Source organism: Lepidochelys kempii, chromosome 6 (assembly GCF_965140285.1).
Source record: "Lepidochelys kempii isolate rLepKem1 chromosome 6, rLepKem1.hap1, whole genome shotgun sequence".
Classification (NCBI taxonomy): domain Eukaryota; kingdom Metazoa; phylum Chordata; order Testudines; family Cheloniidae; genus Lepidochelys; species Lepidochelys kempii.
In genome coordinates, this window is record NC_136385.1 from 67,888,919 (window position 1) to 67,906,783 (window position 17,865).

At 38.2% G+C, this 17,865-nt stretch overlaps 1 protein-coding gene across 11 annotated transcripts in view; it reads left to right on the forward strand.

Annotated features, from left to right (window-relative positions):
- Positions 1 to 17,865, forward strand: part of SIPA1L1 (signal induced proliferation associated 1 like 1) — a 381,563-nt gene that overhangs the window by 333,355 nt on the left and 30,343 nt on the right. For 10 of the 11 annotated variants that reach the window (XM_073348513.2, XM_073348511.2, XM_073348520.2 and 7 more), the window contains one exon: positions 12,508 to 12,657. The exons of the other annotated variant lie outside the window; for it this stretch is intronic. In XM_073348513.2, the coding sequence (XP_073204614.1) occupies positions 12,508 to 12,657 (150 nt within the window). The remainder of the gene's footprint in view (positions 1 to 12,507; positions 12,658 to 17,865) is intronic. 11 annotated transcript variants of the gene reach the window in all.

The following is a 17,865-nucleotide window of genomic DNA, read 5'->3' on the forward strand; positions in this document are numbered from 1 at the left end:
AAGATTGATGGTCAACCCATGTGTCATATACACAAGTTTTCAAAAATGCCACCCCCCCACATCAACAGGTGCGGGAAATCGATGGTGCCTGCAGTCCCCTGTGGCAGAGGATGGAGACATTTGTCAAGGGACAATAAGTAGCTCCTCTCTGGAAGTCTAACACCCATTGGCCAGCTGGAGGAGAGAGGTGCTGATTAGCCTGCATTCTGCAGATCCCAGGATTTAGCCCAACGCAGGGGCCCTTTGGAGCCTCTTTTGTCTGCATTCCAGCAGCACACTCAAACAAGGATTGGGAACCCAGCATGACAGATGCCGTGGGTCTAGCCAGTTGCCTGTTAAGGGGTCAGAAAGGAAATTTTTCTCCCAAGGGCCAAATGGCAGAAGATCAGGGAGTCTTTTGCCTTCCTTGCAGCACCTGCATGCACCAGTGGGTTGAGTAGGAATGCACTGAGTACATTACTGAGGTACAAGGGTGGAGCTGTTTATTTGTCACAACTTGCAATCAGTTTCCAGTGCAGCTAAGAGAATAAAATGAACAGTTCCCAGGGGAAAAAGACCTAGGATTTTGGTGATGTGCCTTGGGCTCAAATTATAGGGTGAGACCTTGTGGGCTGAGGTCCCCACCCTGCTGCACCCTCTGTCCCCCTAGCGGTGAGGAGGGTGCTAGGATTCAGAGAGAACTGAGTCCTGGGGATAGGCTGAGGAGAGCCTACTCTGCGTTACGGATTATATGGTAAAGAGCCCTCTAACCCTGGTGTTAGTTACGGGTTATATGGTAAGGAGCCCTGTAACTGTGTAACCCCCACACTAGAACCAATTAAATGTCTGGTGTAGGAGAATATGCTGACAGGAGAGAGCTCTTCTTTTGCCATAAAAAACCACCTCCACGAGCGGTGTAAGTTTTGTCGGCGGGAGAACTTCTCCCGCCGACATAGTGCTGTGCACATGCACGCTTATGTTGGTGTAACTTACATTGCTCGGGGAGGTAGAATATTCACGCTCCTAAGTGACATAAGTTTTGCCGACATAGGCTGTAGTATAAACATATCCTTATATTTTGGAATCTCTTGACTTCTGAGATCTTAATGTTGTGTTAATGTTGGTTTTTTGCATTTAATTTCCTGTTTGTTTTAATGGGGGGAAAGTGTGTGTGTGTGAGAGAGAGTGTGTGTGTGTGTGTGTTTGGGGGTGGGAGGGAGTGCTGTTAGTTATATCACAATCTGCTCTTAATTGACTCATCCCAAAGTGACTGTCTTAACTGAAACCTGGTTTGGCAAAGCACTTAAGCAAGTGTGTGAAAACATGTGAGCTGAAGTCAATGGAGCTGTTTACATGCTTAGTTATGTATATTCTTAAATATTTTGCTGGATTTGAACCTAAAGCTTTTAAACTATACAGACACTCCTAAGATAAAAGGTTATTGAGCACAGTCAACATTCTAAGCCAAATGGAAACTGTACTGATGTGGTTACATTCAAACACTGACTTTAAACCTCTATAAATAATACTGGAATAGTTGTCTTCAGGGTTGGCTTTAAATCTCATTAAGGACCACAAAGTAAGCAAAGGGCCCAGTCCTGAAAACTCTTACACTTGAGTAATCTCTTTATAATCAGTGCATTAGTTGCATGAACAGTAGTTTGCAATTTCGTGCCCCAAGTTTGAAGATTTTAGATTACAGTTATACATAAGGCGACCATACGTCCTGTTTTAGCTGGGACAGTCCCTTTTTCAGCTGGCAAGAGCAAACGGGACAAATGGCCACTTTTGTCAAAAAGTAAGGTGCAGAAGAACGTGCAGGGCTCAGGGCAAGTGGTGATGCCAGCCCCACAGGGGGAGAGAGGCAAGGCTCAGGCAGGGGGCAGGCAGGGCTCAGGCAAGCACCGATACCAGTGCCACGTGGGGAAGGGGGTTGGGCGAGCAGCTTGGGCCAGCCCTTCTCGGGGGGGGGGGGGGCAGTGAGACGCAAGAGATGCAGGCCAGCCCTGGTTGTGGGGGAGTGGGCCCCAGACAAGCCCCATGTGGTGTACCATTTTCCCTTTGGGAAATATGATCACCGTAGTTATACAGAAATTCAGAATACACATGCTTATAATGGAGCTGAAGGAATACATTGAAAATGCATTTTTTTCTGAAAAGAACAGCATTTGAAGGAAGAACATTTTTTCATTTTCATCAAAAACAAAAATTTCAATTTCAACAAAAAACCAATTGAGCGCTTGACTTTGCAACCTTAAGAATGTTCTTTTAATAGGGTTTGTGTGTGTGTAATATATATAAATGTATACAAATGATATAACTTAATGTATCCTCTCATACTGTAATATAAATAACGTGAGTAGGGGAAGAGAGAGAAATATTCTATAAACTTCCTGACAAAAAAAATCTCAACTGGAATTTTCTACAATGGCAGATTAAACCCCATAAGAAAACAAAATGAAATTCAATAAAGACTAAGTCCAAAGTACTACATTTAGGAAGGAAATACCAAATGCATAACTACAAAATGGGGAATAAGTGGCTAGATGGTAGTCCCAGTAAAATAAGAGCTCACTGTCTCCCTTGTATATCACAGCTCTTGAAAGATTTTCCTTGATTGTTTGGGAAATTTTGATCACCACCTCTTTCTCCAAACATCTTGTTGCATCTGTAGGAGAAAAGAGCTTACACGTGGCTTTGAACTCTCAGCCAAGCCGTAAAGCAATATAAAACCATGGTGGATGCAGTTGTTTTTTTTAAAAGATAAGAATAAAAAAGAGTAAATCTTTTCCAAAAAATGACTGTGAAGATCAGTCATCACAGTTGTGCAGAACCATTGAAATGGGACTGGAAGGGACCTTGAGAGGTCAAGACCAACTCCCTGTGCTTTTGCAAGACCACATAAGCCTAGACCATCCCCAACATGTTCTTGCAAACCTACAAAGATGGGGATTCCACAACCTCCCCTGGAAGCCTATTCCAGTACTTTACCAGCCTTAAAGTTAGAAAGTTTGTCCTAAATCTCCCTTTTTTGCAGTTTAAGCCATTACTTCTTGTCCCACTTTCAATGGACTTAGAGAACAACTGATCACAGTCTTCTTTCTCACACCCTTTAATATATTTGAAGACTTATCAGGTTCCCCCCTCAATCTTCTTTTCTCAAGACTAAACATGCCCTGTTTTTTAATCTTTCTTCATAGGTCAAGTTTCCTAAACATTTTATTATTTTGGTTGCTTTCCTCTGGCCTCTCTCTGGTTTACCCACATCTTTCCTAGAATGTAGGTGCCAGAATTTGATGTATTACTCCAGATAAGGCCTCTCCATTGCTGACTAGAGTGGGACAATTACCTCCTGTATCTTGCATCTGACACTTTTTTTGCAAATGCACATATATTCATATTCAATGTGTGATCCAGTATAACCCTCAGATCCTTTCAGTGGACTGCCACCTAGCCAGTTATTCCCCATTTTGTAGTTATGCATTTAATTTTTCCTTCCTACGTGTAGTACTTCACACTTGTCTTTATTGAATTTCATCATGTTGATTTCGACCAATTCTCCAGTTTATCAAGGTTGTTTTGAATTCTAATTCTGCCCTTCAATGTGCCTGCCACCCCTCCCAGCCTGGTGTCATCTGCAAATTTTATAAGTGTAGCCATAATCAAGTCATTAATGAAAGTTCTAAATAGTACCGGACCCAGGACTGATCCCTGCAGGACCCTACTAGATACATTGTCCTCCCAGTTGACACTGATGATTACTCTGAGTATTGTCTTTCAACCATTTGTCCACCCACCTTTCATAATTTCATCTAGACCACATTTCCTTAGGTAGCTTATGCGAATGTCATGTTGGACTGTGTCTAAAGCCTTGCTAAAGTCAAGTTATATTGTGTCTACTGCTTCCCCCTATCCACTAGTCCAGTAAACCTGTCAAAGAAGGAAATTAGATTGGTTTGGCATGATTTGTTCTTGATATATCCATGCTTGCTATTCCTTATAACCCTTTTGTCCTCTAGGTGCTCAGAAATTGATTATTTAATAATTTGTTCTGGTATTTTTTCCAGATCTTTAAGTTAGGCTGACTGGTCTACAATTCCAGGGGCACCTTTGTTCCCTGTTTTGCCCTTCTTCAGTTCTCCTGGGCCTCACCCAGCCTCCATGAGTTCTTGAAGATAATTTCTAACGGGTCTGAGATTGCTTCAGCTAGTTTCTTAAGTATCCTACAATGAATTTCATTAGGCCCTGCCGACTTGAATACATCTAACTTATCTAAATATTCTTTAACCTATTATTTCCCGGTTTTTGTTTGTGTTGTTTCCCCCTTGTTCATATTAAATGGCGTTGAGTATCTGATCACTATTATTAACCTTTTTAGTATATAGAAAACACAGTGGGATATTATAGCAAATAACATGACAGTGAATTCATCAAGAGGGACATCTCCAATATCTGTAAAACCAGACAAGCAGCTATAGAGTTAAAATAAAATAATTATTTATCTTTGTCAGTCCGTATGGTTGCTTTTGTAGTGTCCTTTTGTTCGAGAATGGGAACCATTACTCTTTTCTGAGATTTCTTTATATCGTGCAATATTTCTATGACCCTTGTGTATCCAAGGGTGTTTAGCTGAAGCCTATGAAAGCAAAATTAACTCTGTGTTTCTGACAAGTGATTGCCTTTTACTGAAAAGCCAAAGAATACCAAATGGTGGTTATGTGGTAAATTTGTGCCTGTGACCTTTTTTAGATTAGTTCTAAAATCTCAGTCCAAATTATATATATATATATATATATGTGTGTGTGTGTGTGTGTGTGTGTATTTCATGTGTATACATATTTATACTGTGTCTCTCACTCCCTCTCTTTTTCCCCAGGCTGGATTTGATTTAAATCATGATTTTAATCACTAGTCAGGAAGACTGGATTTAATCATGGATTTCTACATAAAAGTGCATTCTTGTTGGTTGTTATAACCTTAATACATATTCTTCACAACTCAGAGATAGATGTAGTTTTCATCTTTAGAAGGTATAGACTATAGATTTTTAAACAGTGATTTATTTTGAAAACTTTTCAGATTAGTTTTACAGCTATATCAGAAAATGAATGATTGTTTGGTTATTTCATTTACCAAAGGTAATTGAAGCAGATATTTATGAAGTCATTGGGAGGTGAAATATCTCCAGTTCAACAGGTTAATCATTAATATTTGGAGGATTTTCTTGCCATGCTGTATTAGGAGGAGAACGTCACCAGACAGACATTTAAATTGTTTTATTTAACTAAAACAACAATGTTATGTATTCTGGATTTTTTTTCTTCAACAGCAAACATATAATATTTAACAAAACAAGAATATGAATTTTTGAATTTAAACATTCACGTTTTTTAAAATCAGGTTTGTTTGTTTTAAAATTGTTTAACTAAAATAGTTAAATTAAAAAATTTAATTGACTGTCAGCCAGGTCAACATGAGAAACTTAAAATATTGGCTTCTGTAGCTAACTCAGTCATCTTCACCTTCATTTTCCCATTTGTTCATAATCTGCAAAAGAAAAACAAGCTTTCCTGCTTTTTCGGGTCCCAAAAGATTTCTCAATTTGGAATGAATTAGTCCAAAAGAAGAAAATATTCGTTTTACACCAGCAGAAGAAGCTACTGCTGTTAAAAGTGAGATTATCACTTCAACCGTCTCTGAATCCAAGTGCTTGCGTGACTTCCACCAGTTCACTGGTGTGCTTTTTTTTTTAAAACATCGTCAGCAAACATATTGCTTGAATGGTTCACCCTTAGCTCTGAAGTTTTATTATAGTTGGCATTATGGAGGGATGATTGCTGGATGTCCATGTCATAGCCAACTCCTCTTCTTCAGCAGTTAAGGTTTGACCCTGGTACCAAGTATTGAGAATATTTGCAAGAAAATGAGCTGGAGATGGTGCTTGTCCCAGTCATTTTTTTAATGCTTGCAATTTAACTCTGTCATTGCATATTTCTCTCTTTGAGATCTCACTCAGTTTCTTCCAAATTTCAACTGCACCAGCAATAAAACTGCTATTTCCCTGCATTTTGTTCAAGGCTACAGAAATAGGTTTCGGGGTACTCGACATGTGTTCAACATTTCTCTTAAGCCCAACATTGAGAACTTTGGCTGTCACAGTGCCATCTATTTTTTCATGATTTTGTTCATAAACTGTCATCGGATTAGGCCAGTACTTGATATAGTGCTGAACACAGTCCACTACTGAGTTCCATCACACGTCTTCTGGGAGAGTTAGCTTGGTTCCTCCCACTTTTTTCAGAGCAGCTGCTGCAAAGTGGTTGTTACGGAAGTATTTTGCAATTTCAACAGCATTAGCCTTCATTTCTGGAACACTGAAGTCTTTGGCTAGGAGGTGCGTCAAATGAGCACTACAACTGTACGTTATTAGCTTGGGACTCTCTTCTAAATTTCTTCTCATCTTGGATAAATCTGCAGCATTGTTTGTGACCAAGCTGCGTACTAGACATTTGAATTTTTTTTCCCCACAGTGTGTTATAGCTTTTACTGCTACTTCTTGTAAGTATTCTACTGTGTGTGCATTTCCTGATGTATCAATTGTTTCTCTAAGGAAGACATTCCTTTCTTCTGTTGTCACACAAGCACATACAACAGGATCATTGTGGATGTTGCTCCACCCATCGAGACTCAGGTTAACAATTTCACCCTCTAGACCTTTCGCACACTGCTCAATTTCTCTTTCATACACTTTATCCAGCACTTGCCTGCGGCATCTGCTCTGTTGGGTGGACTGTATCCTGGTCTTAATGACTGAACCATGTTAATGAAGTGTGTGTTCTCAATCATATGGAAAGAAGAGTTTGTTGCACAAACAAATTGGGCAATGTTTTCATCAATTACCTCTTTTTGTAATCTGCTGGTTCTTATCACAAATTTATCAATGATTGTTTCTGGATGATGGAGGTTTTTTTTTCTTTTTGCTCCAAGTGATATATTGTGGCTACATGACATACATGATGTGACCGAAACACTATCATTGGCAGATAACTCTGAAACTATAGAAAATGATGGTGATCTTGAAGGTGGATAGTCTTCAGAATCCTGTATGTTGAGGATGGATTCTCCTAAACAAACTAAGTCAATGCAGTTATTTAATTATTATTACCATACTGCTCATTTAGTATTACTCATTGCATTCACTGACACTCAGTACTACTTTAAAGGTGAAATTGTAAAAGGAAGATCTGCCTATTTCAACTATTTATTTTTTATCACAACTGCATCTAAAATGATAGTACCGTAGAGTAACAACTATATTTTTTGCTCAAACTTGAGAATTCAAGAATAGTCTAGAAGGAAGACAGCTAGTCCTTAAGAAAGAAGTATGAAATAAAAAAGTTTACCAACCTGAAGATCCTGCACGTTCAGACATGTTCTTTTCATCATCTTCAACGCAGCTCCTTCCTGAGAAGGAACACTCCTCATGATGTTGTTTCATTCGGGCAACCAGGCCTTCTTTGTTGCACTGTTTGCATTTTGCACGCATTCCTGTCTTACCCACAGGTAGAGGAACTTGGTTAAAATATTCCCAAACTGGGTCTCTTTTACAGCCTGCTGCCATTATAGGTTTTCCCTTCTAGTGAGAGGGTGGTATGGTAGATCTCAAATCAATGAAGGCTATACTCAGAAAGACCTCAAGACTTTTGGAATATGCTGTTCAAACAGTTTCACTTTTGTTTCTACTTCCTGTCCCTCCCTTCTCACGTTTATCTCCAGACTTCTTCTCCTTGTCCAGGTCTGTTCCACCCCCCAGCAATCTTTTATTCATTGAACTTTTTGAAACTTTGCACTTTTAGAGAGAGGTAAGGGATTGACTCTGTGTACACAAATTTGCAGAGGGGCAACAGGGTTGAGGTCTGTTATTTCTCACCTCTATTATATTATATTATATTATATTTTATATTATTTAAAACCGTTTTTGCTGTTAACAAGCGTGTTATCTCTGGAGAGACAAATCCACAGTTTGTGAACTGCAAAACTAAGCATCTTTCATGGTATCTTCTAGACTGAGCCCCATTGGATAGATAGAAAGATTAACCTAAATAATCTATACAGAAGCCCCTGGAACCCCATAAGATTGGGCCCCTAATCCATGAATTATTGGAACTCATTTACAAAACTTTTCTTAAACATTGCATGAATATATTGTCTCATATTTTAGAATTAGAATTTATAATCCCTATTCCATGATGAGATATCTTTGAGCTATAATGTATCTTAATTAAAACTATCTTTAGATAGATTTTGTCCTCAAAAAGCATTTTATCAAAAAAATCTGATATAAATTAAAAAAAAATCTTTTTTTTTTAATTTAAAAAATCATTGATTTTTATCCACCCAGCTTTTCCCGCCCCTCCCTCCTCCCAGTGTGAATGTGGAGATATATGGGCCTTTTCCCTCCTTGTCCAACCTCAACCCGTTCTTCCAGCTTGGACTAGAGCTGTTAGGTCTAAGTTCACTCAGTAGCATAAATGAGCTTGAATGGAGTTGCATCTGTTTGTCAGTGGTAAATCTGGCTTATTCATAGGCTTGATTGTGGAACCCTTACTTACATGAGTATTACTTACATAAATAGTTCCACTTATTTAAAGGGGGCAACTTGCATGAATAAGTGCTAACTAGTGAATTCCGTGATCCTGGCCCTATGCATATTTTCGTGTGGTGTGAGGTACCATTGAAATATCTCTTCAGTGATTCTTTTGATGGCTGCACGTTTTGACGAGGTTGCTGCCCTTTTTCAAATTATAGGCCATTGGTTGAAAGGGATTTCTTTATTGAGGAATCTTTCTAATTTTTTCAGGAACCAAATATAAACGTGATGTTATCCATTTTTAGGTTACATCTCTAGTGACAATAACTCTTTGAACCATTTAAAAATGAATAATGTTATCACTATTTAATCTATAATTATGGTGTGTTGAGTCCTTTCATATCTCAGCAATACCGCCTTGATTTTATTCTGACTATTAAGTCACTGTAAGTGTTTTGAGAGCTCTTCTCAAAACAATCTTCTGAAATGAATAATTTTAAAAAATTACAAATAGAAGGTGTAACAAGTTCCCCTGCGGGTGCCACTTGAAACTGGGGTACCACTGAGCCAGTCAGATCCATTAGCCTGGACTCCCTTTCACAGTGTGGTGTTGTGATAAATTGCCAAGCTCTCCAAGCTTGCTCTTTCACCAGTATACACACACATAGGGACACACCCAGCTGCAGCTTTACACAGATGCTGCAATCAGCTCTGCATGGGAAGGCTCAGCTAAGGCATCTCCCAGTTGCTAAGGCACGCAGTCCCCTCTGGAGTGTAAACCTGAACGTATACTGTCTTGCACTGCACAGGAAACTGTGCCGCATAAGCTCATAAAATTCACTCACTCCCTCAATGTGGAGAGAGAGATATGCCACAGCTTTCTGCTCTAAATTATAATTTCCACACATTGGTTTTAGTTAAAACAAAAGCAAATTTATTAACTACAAAAGGATAGATTTTAAGTTGTTATACATGATAGCAAACAGATCAAAAGGAAATTACCTTAGTAAATAAACAAAACCGCAAACTGAGTTTAACAGAGTAGATAGGTAGGATATGAATTAGCAAGTTTCTCACCCTGAGTGATAAACAGGCTGGCAGATTCTTAAGGCACAAGCTGCCTAGGCTTTGCAGCTTGGGTTTTCCAGGTTTTCATACACAATTTAAGAATCCCTCTAGCCTGGGACCATCACTTCCCACAGTTCAATCCTTGCCTCTCAGGTGTTTCCAGGTGTGGTGTTGTAAGGAGAGTGAGGTGCCATCATGATGTCATTGTCCCCCTTGTATATCTTCTTCCCACTTGCTGGAAAGCTCTTTTGCTTTGACCTGGGTCAAACAGTTCCCATTGTGTAGTGCGATCTCAGAGAGGTTTCTATTGTACACTGTTCCTGGTAATTCTTGTGCTTGTGTGCATTTCCCCAGTACACCATTAACATTGTTTGGCCTTTTTACTGTTGTACCTGAAAGGCTGCTTGTGGGTGTTTGTAACCTCACAGCATGTTTCAGTAGCACATACATAGCCAGACTTCATAACGTCACATATGGTGGTAGCACATACAATCCAATGAGATATTACTGTCTTGCAGATCAAGACTTTTAGAATAATATCTCACAAAGCATACTTTGTACAAAACATATCCTAATTGCACGATAATGGTGGATATTGAGGTGCCAGAAGGAAGGAAATCACAAATAAGTTAACAGATGTGTCATGCCACTAGAAGATATTAATTATCTTGTCCAACTAATTTACCCTACAAATTAGTTTTATCATGGCTTATGTATGATGATTACAGTAAAATAAAACTTTCCCTATTCAAAATTTTCTTTAGTTAGATGGTAGCTAGTACTAATTGAAATCCACTGCTGCTGTAAATAACAGACTATCCTCCCTGTGGGGCTGTTCATTCTGCTGTTCAGACCAAGTTTATAATCATTTGTTTTGCTCTCACTAAAAGTCTTCCAGGTTTGTGGAGGAATTATAACTCTGTTGTGGTTGTGTAAGTCTTTGTATCACCTCAGAACAATACTGTCATTTTTGGAAAGGCACAGGAAATGCAGAAAACCATACCTGAAATTGAAAATACAAGCTATTCCATTGCAGGAACATTTTACACAAAACTATAGAAGCGTTATTGTTCCGTTACCATAAATTCTAATCAACCATCATATGAGAGAAGGTCATAGTTTAACAAAATGTGATTTATATATTGCTAGGTAAGTGTTAGTGGATCTACATGTGTATATATGTGTGAGTGTGTGAATCTTATTTGAAAGCAAGTATTTTTCTTGGCTGGCTTTTTTCTTTTTTCTGTATAAGAATGCCACTAGAAAAATTAGAAATTGCTATTAATCTGGTTGGCTCATCTCTCCCTAAATTTCTATCTGTTGAACTGTTTGTTTTCTTTGCAATCAAAAGTTCAGAATTTTTGCTTACACCGATAAATGTGAGTTGTTAAATTTAGGTCAGTAGACTAAAGATGCATTATTGGGTTTGGTGCTGTGCTTCAAATGAGTAGGATTTAAATCACTGCCTTTTTGGCTGGGTAGAAATTTTCTTGAATCTCATTTATGCAAACTGAATTTAGAGGGTCAGTCTTTATTCCCCCCCCCCCCAAAAAAAAACAACAACCTTTTTTTGTCTTTGTTCAAGCAAAAGGGTGGGAGGGAAAATACCAAATAAATAGAAAACGATCATCATAATGCCTAGCTCTTAAAATTTTTCAACAAATATTTCTCTCAGCAATCAGAACCATAATCCTTTTCATCTTCAAAGTAGTTGCAAACTTTTCATAATTGATTCCCACAATATCCTATTGAGAAAGCTAAGTAAATATTATCCCCCATCTTATAAATGGGAAACTGAGGCATGTCAATTAAGTGGCTTGCTTAATGTCTTGGAAGTTCCTGGATCCAAGTCCTGTGCTGAGACAGGTAAACCATGTTTTATGGAAGTCCATCTGTCTTGGTTTTTTCACATGTAAGATGACTGAAAGGTCTTAAGCTTCAACGTGTTGCACTTTTTTGCAGTTATAATTTGTTAAGCAATTTGTTTAAAATATAATTTGTTGACTGAGGGCCTGATCCAAAGTCATTTTAAGTCACTGGAAAGATTCGCATTGACTTCAGTCACAAGTAGAGCAAAAATATGTAGAATCATTAAAACAGTATAGGCTCTGCTTGATGCGTTGGAGGCAGAATGCACAGGAACCAAAAGATGACCCAAAACCTCAATTGCAGGACAGATACCCTTGCTGGACAAAGTAAGGATACCCCTGTTCAACTTTTTGTCCAGATGTGAATGTTGGAACGCTAACCATTTATGATATACTGTTGCTGTATTGTTAGGAGGTAGGTCCATGTGACACAAGTATGTAGTTACCAGCAAAGTTACAAGGTGTTAGCCAAACAATTCTGTGTATTTAGGAATGATGAACATCCCCATTTTTCATTTATAAATAACGTTAACCAAGTCTACAATCCTAGTATTTTAATTAACAAAACAACGGTAGCAAAGAGACCAGCTTTATATGCTTAAAGAGTTGGTATTTGTAAGTACTGCATTTTGTTAAAATTCCACACAAAAGCTTGTTCTGAAATGTAAAAATAAATCAGTTATATGGTATGTGGATGAAGTATGTTGTGTTTCAGTATTCCTGACTAGCAAACTACAAAAAGAATTCAACAAGTTTATTTCTGGCAGTCTTTGGAAACTGGCATGTTTTTCTAAAGTTGTTTTTCCAAGTCTGTTTTCCCACTATTCCCACAGGGAATAGAGTAATAAGGGAAAATATGTATGGCCCTCCAAATGGCTTCAATTTTACTATCTCCATGAAGCCATGCTTACTGCTGATGTGGCAATTTGTGCATATTGCCCATTATGCCCTGCACTATGATTTTATTGACTTTAACTGGGTTTGTTTGTTTGCTTTCAACAGGTTGTCTCCTGGTTCTGATGTCTATGTCACAGTTTCATCCATTGCCTTAGCAAGATCACAGCAGTGTCGCAACTCCCCCAGCAACCTATTGTCCTCGAGTGAGACTGGCTCTGGTGGGGGAACCTACAGACAAAAATCTATGCCAGAAGGGTAGGCACCAGGTTTTTTTTTTTTAGGTGCTGTTTGGTTGAGGTTTCCCTCTTCCATTTGGTGGCTAGAGTTATAAAATATATATGAGCTGTGCTTACTCTGCTGGTTTACAAACTATTCTTTACATGCAGTTTCTAGAACAGTTTTTCTTTCCTTGCCTTGCTTTTGAAAAAAAAGTGAGGTTGAAGAGTCCTCTCACTTTTTCTCTCTCTGACAATACTCAGGCTAACATCTGCAGAGACCTTGAAGTATTTGAGTCTTCATTAAATACATCGGTTTCATGTTGCAAACTTCTTCACTTCACCTCACAGCTTCCGCTTCTTAAATGGTATCAATAATGCACAATACTCAGACTGAATTCTTAGGCTTTTGACTTTGCAGCCTGCACTGCTTTTGCAAGCAAGAAAGTGATACATTCATCTAAGATTTGTATAGTTTAGACATAAGGGTATCAAGTGACTTATAGGGACTGTTCAAAATATCATTTATTTCACATATTAAAAGCTTCTCTGATTTCTGTCTGTCTCCTCCAACTTTATTGAAATCATGAAACTCCTTGGAATGACCCACTATTCACATTTTGGGAAAACTCATGGAGGAAGAAATTAAATATGTATCCTTTTCAGAGAACACTGAAAAGAAAAAATGAAGCAAACATTTTTAAGTAGGGAAAGAAAAATAATTGGCAACCATAGAACTACGTGCCTAAGAATACCCCTTACACAGAAGAGGAAGGGAGAAAAACGGCTTAATAGTTCACACTGTGAAGCTTCTCTCTGGAGTCTCCTTAGGTAGTTTGACGGTCAGTGTGTAATCCTCTCCATGTTGGTGCTTATAAAGTTGAAATCTCTGCTCCTGTATTGCAAAAATGGCAGTAGTGATGTAAATTCCATTGTCTGAAACTACCTAGCTGGACACTAGTATAACACCCTGTCCTATGCATGTTAGGAAAGTCTGCAGACAGGAGCCTCTGTCCTGTGCAGCATGGAAGCATGGGGTTTAGCAAGGTGTCAAGTGCTTTCTCTTGCTCAGAGCTCCCGAGGTGCCTTTGAGGTGGTCTTGCTCCAGCACAGATTAGGAAGTTTGCAGGAAAGATACCTTCCGCTGCAAATGTTAGGTGCTGTGTGCCTTCCCCTGTTGCAGAGCAGGTTCCCTCCTGCACACCAACACAAAGGCCCAGATTCAGAAAAGCATCCCTATTCAGGACAGATTAAGTACTGTTCTGAATAAGGATTGATTTATGCATGTGCCTAAGTGTTGTCCCAAATCATCCCAAAGTGCACAGGAGTCCTTCCTTAGCCCATTTCACTGTACAAGTTAGTCATGCACACACCTATAGTGGATCCTTCCTTCTTTGCTGAGCATTTTACAAGTTCAGAAAACAAAACCACACTTGCATACTAAATTCACTGTTTTAAAAGATTAATAATTCTGTCAAATCAAACCAGTTATTCCAGTTCATTGGAATAATGAAAGGCACAATGATAACGAGAAGTGGCACTGATCCTCAAAACAGCCAGTTTCTTTGGCAAATTTACCTTTAAGGGCACGTTGACGTGGCTGTAGAAACTTTAGAAAAACTGGCAAGATTTTTTTTTTTATGATGGGAAAAATACCATGCTGCTCTGTCTCCTCCCCATTGTTCTCATGCTCGTAAATGGCTGAACCATACTTGCTAAAGCTGTCCAAAAATTCACCTCTCGGTATAAAGACAAACCGTGACAAATTTCAGCCTGAAAGATGAAAGTTTCAGAATACGAGTAATTGAAAATAGAGAGTAGGATGGAAACTTTATCCAACTATTTTTATTGTAACAGTAACTGGTGATCCTACTATATTATTGGTCCTGATCATTCACCCATTAAAAACAATGGCAAAAGCCTCATTCTTCACTTCAGCAGTATCCAGATGGGGCTTGCTGTATATATTATAGATGTGTTTCATGTGCACTTATGTTTGTATTGTATGTTTTTTATGTATATGTATGAATGTTAATAGAATGTAAAAAAGGAGTATAAAACAATGAATGAATGTTTTTCTTTTTCTGGCTGTATGAAATAAACTATTTTCCTGTGTTCCTTTGGGAAATAAAGATGCATTTCTGCTGTTTTCATGAGGCCTGTAACAACTTTTATAATGTAAGTGGCATAAAAGATACCACTACAACCAGCACTAATTATTTCCTAGTTTAATTAGTAAGTTTTAAATGGCCTAGTTAATAAAAATAAAGAAAGAAACAAGTTTCTTGCATCTTAATTAGTAGGGGAATTATTAGACCTCACCAAGATTAACCAACAGTATTTTCATGGATCTGTGATGTCCTCTTTGATAAAAATACACCATAAAGTAAGCAAAGTATATTACATTGCACTTGATGATGAATATTGATATCAAGGATGTTAATTAGGATAACATTATGTGAAGAATAAAATACTGATGCTGCACAATTTGATAAATGGATGTTTAGATCTTGAACTTCTCTTTTAAATACTCATTTCTAATTACTCCTTTTTTATATTTGGTAGTATGGACAGATGTTACCCATGTTTCAATAGTCACTTAGCTAATGTTTAGGGAAGTGAGCAGTTTGTTAAAAAAATATAAAACTCTAATGTAGTTTGTTAATATAGTAATACTTGTTTGAAAGTCTTTCACAATGTTTTAATTTAGACAGTTCCCATTATCTCTTGGATTACGAGGTTAAATTCTGTATATCCCTTAAAAAGTTTATGGGATGTTGAAGGGATATTATAGGACAGAATGGAGACTTCCACACAGCATGACCTTGCACCTATGGTGCGTGTGAGGTCACCCTGTGCTGAGGATGCCATTTTGCATGCAAGTGTACAGTTGCATACCTGACTAAATATATGATGGCACGCCACTGGTTGGCAGGTTTCCATTTCAGTATTAGGTCACCTGGGAGGCCTATGTTTGGCAGGGCGGGATGTGTTTATTTTCATTTCAACTGTTACGTTAAGTAGTTGGAACTGGGGAAATTCCATGATGTGAACTGTTGTGAAGTGTACAAAGCTTATCTGCTGTTGCTGTTCATCTGTTTTAATGGTGGTTTTGTGTGGTTTTGTTTTTATTTTTTTATTTTAAATTCTGGATATGTTCATGAAATCCTTCAAGTAATGGTCTAACCTTGAGTAGAAGATCTGAATCTAATATTTAAACTGCAGTATTAAAATCATACAGCATGTTACATTTATAGATATTGATGGATAAAGGAGGATCCTGTGTATTCCACAATTGTTTAGCAGTGGAATTTGCCAGAATTTATCCTTTGCCTGTGTTTCAGAATCTAGGCTTTCATTTAAATAAAAAAGGGTTTTAGTTCTCTTGGCTGCTAATAGAACCCTACAAATATGTGCGGAGTGTAAAATTATTACCTTGTGTCTCCTTGAATCTGCAGACAACCTGAAACGATAGTTCGGAGATGGGAGTTGCTCCAGTACCTCTCAGAACAGTATCCCTTTATTCATTTCAAAATATAATACAAATTTCAATGTCAAATTAACTGTTTCACAGCTGATCATTTTAACATCCCATTAATGGATTCATCACACAAACTTTAACTATCTTCCACACCTCACATCTTTCCAGATGCCAAAAGCCCCAACTGTCCACTCTTAACTGCCAAAATCATTTGCTTCTGTGTTAGTTATGCATTTTCAGTACATTATCCTGCAGCATATTTGAAAATGAAAAATTTTGGGGCAGCATGAAAAAAATTTAATGTCATCTTAAATAAGATGGGGGAGATACTATGACTATTTTTCATTTTCATTTATAATTAAATGAAACTTCAATTTTTGTGTGTGATTTTCCTGAAGTTGTTACAGAATCTCCAATCTGCTCCACTGGAGTATCTTTGAATACGTAGGGTCTTGCCCCAGAATTTAGGTCAAGGTTGCTATGGTCCTTGACTACAATTGAATTTAAGTGGGGAAACATAGTCACCTGTCTCTATTCATTTTTAAGATCTCTTTACTCCTCTCCTCGCTATCTACTTTCCTTGCAGCTACTATGCAGATTAGTACCACATCCTGAACGCCTGGCCTTTTGTAAATGACCTCTTCTTTCTGTATATGCACCTTCTTGATATGCTTTTGAGTTGTTTTTTGCTGTGGATTTCTGCTTGTCAGATACTTGCTTATTGAGCAGACATATACAAGTATCACACCACAATTTGAATACATTGTATTCAGTGTCTTAATGAATTTGATTGACAGATCTCATCATGATATGACTTTCAATCAGGCCTGTGCTCTTTAGTCAGTCACAGTATGTCAACGCTCCAGTAAAACACCTACAACTAGCCTGTCTCAGCTGACTCGGGCTCAGGGGGCTTAGGCTGCAGAGCTATAAAATTGCAGTGTGGCTATTCCAACTTGGGCTGGAGCCTGGGCTCTGGGAATCTGCAGCCTGAGTCCAAACATCTACAGTCCAGTTTTATAGCTTTTCAGCCTGCACCCCACGAGTCTGAGCCAGCTGACATAGGCCAGCTGTGGGTGTTTATTGCAGTGTAGACATTCCCTTAGGCACTTTTGAAAATCCCACCCAAAAATGTGTGTGTAAATTAAGGAAAAACAATGGCTTCAGATATTCATCTATCTCAGCCAAAGCTGATCCATTATCTCAAAGCCACAAGTTTAAAACTAACCCAAATCAGTCATTCACCATAAATTGCCAGGTAATGGCTATGCCATGGCCCATGTGGAATGCATTGGTGCTTTCAATCTAGTTATTAATGGACAAATGCCCACATCCCAAAAATCACTACTACTGTTGACACATAGTGATATGATGGTTACCTCAGCAGATAAGCCAAGGATATAATAGTCTATGAAGTCTGTAAAACCTCACAGCCCACTTTAATGGCAGTGTAGGGAAATTCATGCGGTCACTCCCCATGTTGTATTTGTGTGGCTAGATAGCACTTCTTGGTCTAGGACTGTTGATTCAGCACCTTTTAAATACTTAATTTTTCAAAAGAGTCTAAGTGAGTTGGGGCCACAGTTCCACTAGTTTTCAGTAAAACTTGTAATCTTTAAATCACACCTTTATTGAATGAAATCAGCCTTTAAAAAGTTCTGCTTTGATATGAAATTGGTGCTTCAATAAAAAAGAATTCTAATTCAGCCTTTGGAGGTTTCATTAGCCCATCGGACTTCCTCATGACTGGTCATGTGACAAACCAGT